At 36.8% G+C, this 13,145-nt stretch overlaps 1 protein-coding gene across 1 annotated transcript in view; it reads right to left on the bottom strand.

Annotated features, from left to right (window-relative positions):
• VAV3 (vav guanine nucleotide exchange factor 3) overlaps window positions 1–13,145 on the bottom strand; it is a 147,483-nt gene that overhangs the window by 61,108 nt on the left and 73,230 nt on the right. Inside the window, exon 16 of the mRNA XM_059478257.1 lies at window positions 721–822. Within this exon, the coding sequence (XP_059334240.1) occupies window positions 721–822 (102 nt within the window). The remainder of the gene's footprint in view (window positions 1–720; window positions 823–13,145) is intronic.

Genomic DNA, 13,145 nt, shown 5'->3' with positions numbered 1-13,145 from the left:
TAAGCATTAAGTAGGTTTTAGGCTGTACAGCAAATATTCTTGACTTTAAATTTGTGCCGTTTTTAAAACGCATATCATGGACACTTCAGGTAATACTCAGAGCTGCTACTTCCTCTAAATGTCTCTGTACCACACTTGGGAGCACCCAGCTGGTGGCCCATGGAGAACCCAGGCAGCATCCTGGGGGCTGAGTCCTGAATGCACAACAGCTGCTCCACAGCATCAGCACTTGGTGCAGACCCAGTAACTCAACTACACTTCTCCAAAGTCAGGAATTAGCTCTCCTGACTTTTAAGTTTAGCAGGTCTGCACCACTGCTCACAGTCACTTAGACTGTATTGCATTGAGGGGAAAAAACAAAAAAAAATCTCTGAAAATACAGGTCAGTCTGACTAGTCAGGAAAAGCATTGCTAAACGAAGAAAAAAATTATGACAAGGAGGAGCATACCTGAAGTCCATATATCCCATGCCTGTACTTAAAGGCACCACCCACACTCAAATGCCCTTGCTAAAATGCTGTGGCTTCATTTTTCAGAATATCAATAATATGCAACATAAAATCGTAGAAGAGTTTGGATTGGGATAATCTTAAAGATTATCCAAACTCTCTGCCATGGGTAGGGACACCTTTCACTACATGGATGCTCAAAGCCCCATCCAGCCTGACGTTATAGGGGCAGAAAGTGGGGAGACCAGCACCCAAAGAACCTTTACAATACCTCAGAAGCATCTGACAGACTTTGCAAGATGTCACCCGACTGAAGGTGTGCATTTTGAACTCATGAAAGCTCGTGTCTGCATAGTCTGGCCGGATGTTTGACCTAAAAACAAAATTAGAAAATTTGCATTAAATGAAATCTAGAACATGAGGCAACATTCACAGCAGGAAATCTCAATCCCCAAACAACTAGTTTTATTTAGACTTTAATGTTTTTCACTGACAAGAACCAGAAGTACAGACTTTACCAAACACCTTGAAATGAAATCTGGATTATGATATTATGCGGACTTCTTAAATATACCCTATAAGCTGTGACAATAAATAGAAAATTAAACATCTGGTTTTTATTTTTGAGTAACTAGGATCATTCTCAACAATATTTTAGTATGTGAATGCACAAGGAAAAGCAGCTCACAGCCTGAGAAGCACCATATTTGAAAACATTAGCAGCAAATTTAGGACAGTTAGGTCATAACTATGCAGCAAGATACTGGATAACCTGAATGCTTCCAAAGTAATAAGAAAATATTCACCAGGGTTTGGTTAGTCTTGTTTAAATGTGTTGCACAGTGCCCACAGCTGCAGATGCACACAGTAAATTAAACAAAATAAAAGATCACTATTTACACTGCCAAGATACCAACACACTACTAGCAGGCTTATTTCCAAAAATCACATTTATATACAAAGCACTGGTCCACTAGTGTACTTGTGTTTTGTTTACTTTCCCTACTGATCCCTTTTAAAAGCAGGAGTATCATTTAAATATAAACCACTCATCATTTGTTGTACCAGTGACTGTTTTCAGATTTAAATTTTATTAACTAATCTATTCAATTTTTTCTGTCATCTGTCCCATTTCCAAGACTGAATGAGAGAATAGGCATTTTCAATTAATTCCTTTTTTCTTTTTTTTTAAATTCAAGAAGAACCCCAAACTAGCTTAACACTGTCAAAATCAATAATGCTGAAATGCTAGCTACATAACTTAATATTAATCTAGACTGTATCAGGCAAGAAAAAAATATAGTAAGAGTTAATTAATTTTTTAATATTATTTATATTAGAATGCTTAGGACTCCATAAATTTCTGGTATTTTTCTATCAAAAAATAGCAAGCCATGATGTAAAGGAATTAAAATAGGAAAAAATAATGAGGGCAGGAATGCAAGAACCTACAGTACTCAAAGGAGAAACCAGAAGCTTTTTTCAACATTGAAACTTACAAGTATCTCCAACTTTATTGGAAGAATATGTAATTTTCTTTCTTATGTATAATAAATAACTTTCAGACTAAAATACAGATCAGCCACAAACTGCAATGAAACATAGATAACCATGCAAGCATCACTCCCTCCTGGATGGAATTAAAAGGCTTACAAAAAACCATTCAAAGAATTTGTTTAAGTACCCAGTGTCAGAAAGGTCCATCTTGAAATCCACCTGCTGAAAATCAACATGCTGAAAATGAAACTGTACTCAAAAAGCAAAAGGATTTTTTCTTCTATGCCTGAGAATAACCTTACAATCAGTACTGGTTTATCTACCTCACCTGCGTCTCTCTCTCTGCTCTAACATGCAAGATGTCAATTCCACAACTCCTGCTAACTGAAGCAGGTGTGCATACTACCCATCCACAGCAGGAAAGTACAGCAGCAGGATAAAATTAATCTCAAAGTCAAGAACTTTTCAAACCAGGAGAAAAAGAATTCTTTTTGGCTGTTAACTTGGTGCAGCCTGTATTTCATGTGTCTGCCAGAGGGCTGCCAAAACTTCTTAGGCTACACTCCAAGCAATCCTGAAAAATCCCTAGAACAAGTTGAAGTATTTCACTCCCAACAAAAGCTCATTTTTATTGACCATTTGGTTCAGACCAGGACATCTTGCAGAACTGTGTTCATAAGTATAAGCCGAAAGTGCAAGACTCATGAGATTGAAAGCATATCAAATTAAACTTAACAACCTGACCATTTTTCAAGAACAAACCAAAGAAAAAATTCCATTCATGTAATTAGAACAGAACCAATCTTGAAAAATAATAAGCATAGGTGGATCAAAAGAAAAAAAAACATTACAACCTTATATAGACAGTAGTTTAACACGTGAATGTGACTACACAACTTTCTTCCATATGTAAAAATTCTCCTTCATTCTTCTCTCAGGCTATATTCCACAAAGATTGAAGTGCATGAACTACTCAAAATATACCTCCTATTAACAGAACAAAGATGATACACTGTATTCTTCTTTATATTAAAAGCAATATTCAAAAAGAACAGGGCAAAGTAAGAAATTGTATGCTTGCTCTGGAGAGAGAGAGTGCTGTAAACACGGAAAGATAATTAGTGATACAACAAAACCCAGAAAAATAAAAATCAATGTGCGCTGTCTACTCCAAATGTGGAGGTAGAATAAGGAAAGCTCTGTAGAAGAACACTTAGTGCAGTGCTGTGGGCAGGAAGACTCTTGCACATTCTGCTACCAGATCAGTAATGCTGCATTATGCCAAGTCCAGCTCTGTAGTCACACCAGACAAGGCTGAGATGCTGCACTATTGCAGCATGTATGGAGCAGCAAGCCTTTACATTTAAAGTCAGAAACTTAATGGTTTGATATGGGTTTGATATTTTAGTTTTCAATATATTTCTTTTCCAAAATCAAATGCAACACAAAAATAACACAACTTGATTAAGATGTGAAAGTTTACAGCTAGAGATTAAGCACAGCTCATCTGTGACGAAGTCCAAATATCACAAGGACCATAGGAATTTTTTCCCCACAAAACATTTCAAACTAAAAATTACATACTATGTCTTGAGTTTTCAAATACAGCAAGTAAAGTTGCTGATGTGAAAGTCATGGCATAACATGCAACTTTTCAAAGCCATGTCCAACCATAAAGAAGCTCTTTTGGTTACAGCATGGAAGCCTTACACTGATATCCTCAGAAGAGAGGGCAGAGCTCTCACAACACAGTAAAGGCAACATTTCATCCTTCTCAATTCTTTTCTCTTCTACTTTCCCACCACTGGGTATATTGCAAGACAGAAAAAACACTGAGTATTTATGTCAATATTAATTTTGAGCCTAATATTATTTTCCTTTTTGGAAGAAGGATTTCTTGTTGAACAAAAAAAAGAAAGCCAGATGCAATTGTTAGCAAAATTCAAAAGTATTGGAACAATTAACAAGATTTATTTTGGGTCTTACACTGGTTTCCTTCACTAACACAGTGGGACAGCCAAGCCCTCCTGCAGACTCCTCAGTCCCTTCCACCACAACCACTGCTATTATGAGGTACCCTAGGCAGCAAAAGAATTTTTCTATTTCTGCTGTCAAACAATCTTGATGACCGGCCAGAGCAGGAAGTCACCCATACACCAGAAATACTTAATCTGAAGTAAATAGTGACAGAGAATATGTTCCTCGTTCTATTGTAAAACTTTTTTTTACGAGCAACAGCAAGGTGGGGAGGAAAAATAGTTTCCCTTTGTCTCTTCTACTTTCTCCCCAGGCAGTTTTAACTTCCCCACTCTAGCAGAGACAAAACGTCAATGTGAATATGTTATTAGGACAATTTTTCCAATTCTCTCCTCAATTCAGCACCAGAGCTTTTATAAGGGACAACCACAAGCGTCTCTCTTGCACACTGCTGGAACCCCATAACCAGATTTACTCCAGTCACTACTGCAATGTCCTTGGGCTGCCCCTGAGCCTTCTGAGCAAAGCTTTCTCTTTCCAATTTACTTCCAGAATATTAGTCCCACTGGGACCAATTCACTGCTACACCAAGCCAGAGACCTGCAGGTGTGCATCTCACGAGTCTCTGTCACTTGGACATGCAATTCTTGTCTCAGTACATGCCACAGGAGCCACAGTTCCAGGGGCAGAATGGCCGTCTTCTTCAGTCAGTCCTCCATCTCTGAGCAGTCCCTTTGTCTTTAAAGTTTTGCAAGTCCGGTGTAGAAAAGAGTTACCCAGGTGTCTTATTCAATCGCCCTTCATATCATCAGCCTTTGGAGCACTCCTTGTGCATATGAAATACTCCCCTTCTAAAAATATTCTCTCCACATTTGCAGTGCCATTTCTTTCTACTGACTTGTTCTTTTCAGAAGAGTAAATTGATCACAGGCCAATCTCATCCCACCCACATAATGCAACACCATTATAAGTGGTGTCAGGAAGTGTCACGTTATCAACCAGCCCCCACAAGCTTCTGCAGACAAAATCCATTCCAGTAATCATCTCTGCCTAGATTAATGGCACAGCTGACCACAGACTAATGATACAGATAGCCCAAAATTGTCTTGTCAGACAAGACATCTAGGAGCTTATTCCGATGCCTACAGAACAAGGAATAAATTCTCTTGACTAGCCTGCCTCAAAATACCAAAAATAATTGTTCATATAAAACAAATCAAACAGTTTAAACTACAATTTTCTCACACTAGCAGCTGGGACAACACATCAAAGACTTAAAACTCGTGCTTAACCCTCAAAACACAAATATGTCACAATCAAAAGACAAATACTTAAGTCCAAAAAAAAGAAGAACCTTGGCAATCTTGACATATCCAACTCTGTAAATCCTATGCTCTATTTCACAACTCTGAACTTTGATTATCTTTGATCTAAAGTGTTGCCAATGATACGCCATGAAGTGTACATCATTAGTATCAAGCAACTTAGGTAAGATTTGTTACTGTAATTTCCTTCCATAACAAAACCATATTCTGATGGGAAGACATTTAAATCAGCACGTGTCTGAAGAGCAGTAGAACACCACAGGCATTTGGCTCTCTTATAGCAACAATTTAGGGTTTATCAGCATTCTTACATTCGTGTTTGTTTCCTACAAGGAAAACTGTACAGAGTACATTCCACAATAGGTTGGAATAAACAAATAAATTACATCATCTTTGGGGGGGTAGGCACAAATATTCTTTTGCTGTCAGTTTAACTTCCTCTACACAGGTAGGGCTTTCAAAATAAAATGCATCAAGAAAATTACTGAACACTCAGCCACAAAACTCAATCTTTTCTACAAAATATGTAATTTAAACAGATGTTTCCCAAGAGAATAAATAAAAGGCTGAGAGATAGCTCGGTATATAGCCCCTTCCTCCTATTTTCCCAGGTGGAAAATTAATATATTAAAATCCCATTAATCCCATTAAGTCTTCATTTCCAGAAAGGACATCTTTCTTAATCTATTAAAAATGAAAAAAGTATTGTAGTCTTATTTTATAAATTTTTCTATACTGAGAAGATCTTTCCTTGAATGTTTAGCAGTTCAGATATTTCAGTATTAGCCTTGGAGACCAAGAACTATTGGCTCACATTTGTCTTGCATGGACATAATACTGAAAACTTACAGGCTGCCAAATCTAACAGAAATATAATCAAGGGATAAAATGAAGTATTACGTTTGTTAGATTAATTACATCCTTACAGCAAGTTTAAATATTAAATAGGAAATTAATAAATTGCAAACCACAGGGCCTTTACTGAAAAAGAGTGCACAAAAGAGGAAAAGCGGCATTATGAAAATGCAAAGAATAGAAGCAAATAGAACATGAAGCCTTTGGCTCCTGGTTAGGAATGTCAATCTTGTAGCACAAAATAAGCAACAAGAAGCTATTCAGCAGCAGAGAGCACTGTAAATCTACCATCTTATGGTTTCACCTCCAGCAAGGAGTTTAAGGAAGGAGACTCCAGAACACAGCACAAGGGAAAATACTTATTACTTTTATTATAAATCTGTTTACCATTGCATTTAATGCCACCAACTAGTAACTGCAGTTCAAACAACCTGCAAGGTCCAGTGCTATCCTCCACTAGTGACCAGTTCTCTCTCTCTTGCTGTATTTTGAGGGCCATTTCTTTTTATTGCTTCCCAGGCAGCTTTTCAATACCAGCTTGACTTTAGCCATTAAGACCTTAACAGATTTTCCCCCTCCCTGGGTCTAGGCTCCTGAAAAGGTGTTGCTTAAATCCACTACAAACAATTCAATTAATGTTGAAAAATTGCTGCTCTGGAGTACTTAATTAAAAACTCAACTTCTCTTTCCCAAACTTCAGATATTTTTAAATTAAATTTGTTTTTCTTCTTAAACTGGAAAGGAAAATGTATTACAGGAAGGAAAAAAATCTTGTGAAGAAGTTTGGTATTCCTCAGATACATGCACGCGAGAAGCACATCCATGCTCAATCCCAGTGTGTAGAGGAAAACAACGAATGAATGTTTCACACAAAGAGAAATGCAAAAGGAACCCTTTGTAAATAGATCAAGAAAGTTCCTTTCAAAAGTGCATTGCCTGCAAAACAAGAGGGTATCAGCAAGAGGAGGTGCTGAGCCAGATAACCTTGGGTAGATCACTGCTGTTAAATACAGAGCAAGAAAAGGCATTGTGAACATTGAATCAAATCGTTCTTAGAGGACTGATGAAAAACCTCTCAGGTATCACTGAGGCCAGAGATGTTCCTCCAGTCTGCCACAGCTCAGTGGCAGTGGCATCTTGGAGAGCAAAGGAACCTTCTCTTCCCCCAGCAGCAATTCCACAGAAGTTTTCTGAGTAACATGAAACCACAGCAATTTCTTGGCGGGGGGGGGACAGGCTGTGGAGCAGCCATGGGCTCAACATAACAGCGCAGTGCCACAGCGGCCCGCCCTTCGGGGTTGGCAGTTCTCCCCAAAAGGGGAAAAAAGAAACATGCTAGGAAGTTCTAATTATACTGCTTCTTTTTGGGTTTGACTTCTTTTCACAGAAATACTGTTCAGGTCAGGTCTCAAAGATCATTTTCCCACCTTAGTCTCTCCAAGAAATACAATCGTGTCACAAGAAATTATGCAGAGTTCAGCTGTATGTACGTCCTTGAAAAACACCCATCATTTTGGAAATGCATTATATTTGAAACTGAATATCCATTTCACTTAATTAAAACTTGGCTTTAGAGAACAGTTAATGCATGTATGCCCACCTGTGAGCCCAGAGGCATAACAAATAAGGAGATGCATGAAGTATCAGATAAAGAGTCTGCAGTGAATTGCAATTGTTTTAAGTATTAAAAGAAGAAATACTACAGGGAGCTCAGATAAAACTCCATACCTTGAACTCTCCTCAACTCTCAACCTCAAGTTAGACCTTTGTATTTCAGAGCTGATGTTATTCTACACTCGATGTTATGCTTATAATAATTTAAAATGCTCCATCCAGAACTGTTCAGAATTATGGACACCCTGAGCACAAACTGCTGAAGATCATTTTCAAGTGTATGTGATGTGAAATCTGATGCTATACTCATGCAGCATAGATTGAAAAGGAAATAGCACAGGTTAATACATCTAGATACTGGAAATTTTTATTCCAGGTTTACTTACTGTATAAATAATTGGCTTCCCTGCAGAAAATGCATCAGTAAATCCAGATGTAATGTAACTATTTCTAAAATACCAGCTGGTAAAAAGTTTTTTAAGAAGACATCCTAAGTTAAAATTCCTAGTTTGTGCCAAAGTGACCTCCTTTCAAAACTTTAAGCACCTTAAGATTCAGTCATGACAATTGGTACTAAGCATCCCAGAAAGTTTTGGAAAACTTTACCACCACTCAAAAAACCAAACCAAAAAGGCCACCAACCCCACAACAATAGGTTACTGTCAAACAGGGCTAAATGCTCTCAGCCAAACCTCATATGAAGAATTTCATGCAAAGTTGGTCCCAGACATGTTTGCCCTCACTCCCTGCTGTAACATGCAGAAGACTCACCCTTAGGATCCCAGTCCCTACAAACAGAGCCAGCCTTACATTTGCTCTCTGCTTACTTTACACTCCAACCAATTCAGTTCTGCGCAACTATCACCATTTCACCTGGTCACACAACATGCTGTCATCTAACAGAAAGGCATTTGTGCAACAAGAAAGTAAGAAGGCAGAGAGAAAGCCAAAAATAAGTAATTTACAAGTAAGTAAAATATAAATAAGTATTCCTTTCTGAATCTTTACATGGATTTTGTTATTTACCAAAAAATAAATAAAAAGCCTTTCCTAAGGGATACTCTCACTAGAAGTAAGCAATGCCATTTCACAAAGGATGATTTGCAGCTTCCTTTTCACCTTCTCTTCTCAGGAGCAATGCTGATTACTTACAGCTAATTCATTTTCTCTTTTCCAGCTTAGCTGTTATATATCAGAACCATCTTTGAGAATGCTATTTACTGAAGTAATCAATCAATCAATTCTCCATATGCTAATACTCAAACATTCTGTTTTGTCACATCAAAGAGTCTTCATCAAGAAGACATGTTATAAAATTAAATTAACCATATCACAAGTAAATTTTGCTTTTGATCAAGAACACGCAACTTCTAAGAGTTTGCTAGGAAATTTGCTTATTTGATCATATGATGAGTGGCTTTTTTGAGATCAAGGAAATTATCTTGTTAACTTTTTGGAAACATACTGCATTGTTTCAAATAAGATAATTGCTTTCCTTTTTCTTATCAGTCTACTTCCCCAAAAAGCATGGGAGGTGAATGGCTTTGAGCTAATTTATTCCTGTAAAACATTTTTGAACACTACCTGCTAAGAACAAAGCTCTGTCACACATCAGTATTTGCAAATTAAGAGCATCTATACTTTATATACATCTATATTCAATGGCTGAACCTTATTTGCGAAAGTTCTAAGTCCTACAAATCCAAATTTACCAAGTTGCCTGTATTGGTAAGCTTTAAATATTTTACCATATTTACACTTAACTGAAGATAAATCTGTGTTTTGGAGTCAAACACTCTGAAAGTACAGGATTTATACAGCCACTAACTTATAAATTATTAGAGAAATATCTATATGTGCTAACAAAAAAGGTAGCATTGGTTTTCAGGGAGAAGCTGTGACATCTATTCATATAACCTGAGTATCAAGACAAACATGTAATGCAGCATTCCATATTTTAACACTGAAAAAACTCCTTGCACAAAAAAAGCCAATATTAAGATGGTGGTACTTTATTTTTATGATGTAGTGTCACTACAAATTTATTTCACTGAATTTTAAGAAGCACTAATTGTCATAGGAATATTCCTCAGATATTCTAAGTTAAGTTGTAGAAACTTAAGGATTGGGATATTTTCAGGTTTTGTGAACTGGAAGACATAACACTGAAGTATATTTATCATCTTCAGGTGTTTACCCACTGTTTTCATAAATTCTGGTTTGCTTTCACATTTTACACTGTCCTTACACTGTGCTCTTAATCATATCCAGCATCTTCACACAGTTCTTGCTGTGTCTGGAATAATCTAAAGAAATTTTATAACTATAAATATGTTGTGAATGATTGCTTATAACCCTGAAAAACATTCGATCAAAACCAACTGGAGTCACAGCAAAGAACAGGCAAGCATTCTTCTTTACCAGACATGAACTTGGCATTCATTTTTGCAATATTGCAGTACTTCTACTGATGAAAAAACCCCAGGCGGACATGTTTGTTTATTGCTTTGGTAACCTGTATGAGGTTGGTACAAGTGCAACACCTCTGCAGGTTATTTAAAAAATGCAGCAGACATCTTAAAGCTTTTATGATGCTCTGATAAGAAAGCTTTAATTTAATATGCCAGTGTTCAATATGTCAGAGCTCAAATATTCTCTCAGAAGAAAGCTTAACGCACATGCATTATTAATGCACTATCTGAGGGAACAGATCTATTGCAGTGGAATCTGACCAATGTCATTAGTCACAGAGTGCAAAGCAAATGTGAAAATACAAATGATAATGGGTAAGAGGACACATTGCACTTACCTTGTGTCTTGTACTAATTTTCTTTAAAATTTAGAAAACCAATGAGCTCTGGATGCAATTTATGTAGTTTCCCAATCTAAATTGTTGTTCACACGCTTACCATGTTTGATTATCAATGAATCTCAGGATTATTTCCTCACTATCAGATGATATGTTCTGTGTCCCTTGAGTTGCAAGGTGTGAATTTATGTTGAATTGAAGCAGCAATTTTTCAAAAACATGTTAGACTCTACCCAAGCTGTTGCACAAACTCTCTAGTGACCCAAAACAAAGTACAGTGTAATTAAAACTAAAACCACTATTTTGTGAAGGCTGAACAGCTTTCATGTCTGACATCTTTTATTTAGGTATTTAAAAGAAAAATCAGATTCATTAACTCCATACAATTAATGCACACCCTAACCACTATAATGAACCTGTTTCCCACTGATATTTCAGGCATTACTAATTAGACATGATATTAATATTGCTATTTCAGCTATGTCAAAGCAGAAACTACAATCATAGTACTTCAGAAAGTGAAATTTTAACTGTTCCTCTGCCTGCAACATCTTTTCATAAATTTCTCAGTTTGTGAAAGGCAATAGTTGAGTAAAGGCTAATTAAAAGGTGTATTACAACACTGTTGCAAGAGACTTTACAATATTGGTTCTGCGTCTTGAAATCCAGCAGGACTAAAGCTAACACAGCCCTGAGCAACTTAAGCCTTCTAGAAGACTAAAGCAAAAAATCTCTACACACCTCTTCCAACTTAAATGCTTCTTTAAATTGCATTTATGTGTAAGATGTTTCTATACTCAAGTCAAAATTGCTGACAGTCATTTTTACAGTGGATTACAAAACCCAGTTCAGAAAGGCTTAATTAAATTAGGAAAGTGGACAACATAATGACAAAATAAATTCAGCACAAATCAGCATAAGATATTACATGTCATATTACACTAATGGATTCAAATATTGTCAGTGGGAAAATATAATCTGCAGCCTTTCATGGGAAAGATCTCTGCTGTTGTGGCGATGAGAACACACGCCTGCTTCATGCTCTGCTGCGATCAAGAAACAAACTACACACAAAGTATTTAGTGGATGGAAGGGAGTGTTTAATGTCAGCATGAGACAAATGTAGCAACAATTAACAGATTTTCTTTCACCATTTATTCTATCATCTCGTGAGAAAACAGAAGAATTAAATTCTTCCCAACAATGATGAGAAAAGCAGTTGCTCTATAATAAGAAATTAAGCCTTGTAATTAGTCAACTAAGTACCAATATAGCTGAGGTACATAAACAGAGTATGTACATATGCATACAAGAGAGGAGGGATGCTTCACCTTTCAATCAGTATTTTCTTTATAAAAAGAATGGTTAGCATAAATTCATTGACACAAATATTAGCCAACTACTTTTAAAAATAATTATCTTTAAAATCAAAAAGCATATGTAGAAGAGCTTTCTAGGGAAAAATACCAATCAACACGCCCACCTTTTAGCATAAACCGAATAACATGAAAATATTACTTATTTGTTCTGATTCTTCTGGTGTTTTCAATAGGAGAGGAAAGAAATTAGACAAGATGTGCTACTAGAAAATATAAAAGATTTGTGTCTCACACAATCAGTTTTTGAGGTTTTAAATTACCTAGTTATGGCAAATAAACCATGCACTTTATCACATTGGTGACAAACTTTCGTTTAATACATGATGTCTCTAATTTGGCTGAATGGGAACAGTAATTTGACTGTACACTTCTATCAATATTATCCTGGATATGGAATGACTTTGCATTTAAACCAGTGCTATTTGACACGCTAGACCAAATTTAAACATTCCATGGCTGGTAACAGTAGTCTTTGCAGCACTATGTTTGCAAATATGCTTATTTACCCTTGCATCATCCACTGCTATGAACAACAACAAAACAGGAGGAACAAAATAGCAACTGCTCGAGTTGGCCACAGTCACAGTTAAGCCCCACATCTCTTCCAAGGCAATAAGCAGGTTACACCCTCTTGTGCATGCAGAATGTGCATTCACAGCAGTGAGAGAAGAGGCACATCAAGGCAGAACTCAGGCACTGGCAATGATGGCTCCTCTTAAAACATCCTCCAGTGGTTTCTGACAGACAGCTTTAAGAAAGCTTCTCCAATCCACCAACAAGAGTTTCCACTTTAAGAGCTGGACTGCAATGTTAACTATGCTGCCCCAGTATCCTGCTTCAGTTTATTGTGATCCAGAAAACCCAGTACTCCAAAAGAAGCCGCAATTTTGGGTTGAACACAGTAAACTTTTTTTGGGGATCTATAGGTAAATGAGCAGCTGTGACTATTACTATGTCTAGGTCAACGGCATCAAATTCAGTGCAGCCAGACCACAGTATCATTGTTGTATGAAGAGACATCAGGAACACCCATGAAATTCTTAGGAGAAAAAGAAATCGGGGTGTTTGGTATATTATATATTTTCTAAATAAAGCAACAGTCTCAGGAAAACAACAAATACATACTGTGGGAACAGAGCTGCCATAAATAAAAAAACCAATAAATAAAATAAATAAAAACTATTTACTCAGTTTCCTATGACCAGTAACTCAGCACTTCCAATCTCCTGCAAAACAAAAC

Source organism: Ammospiza nelsoni, chromosome 9, assembly GCF_027579445.1.
Source record: "Ammospiza nelsoni isolate bAmmNel1 chromosome 9, bAmmNel1.pri, whole genome shotgun sequence".
Lineage (NCBI taxonomy): Eukaryota > Metazoa > Chordata > Aves > Passeriformes > Passerellidae > Ammospiza > Ammospiza nelsoni.
The sequence above is the reverse complement of the archived record's forward strand: the minus strand, read 5'-3'. Positions and strand labels throughout refer to the sequence as shown.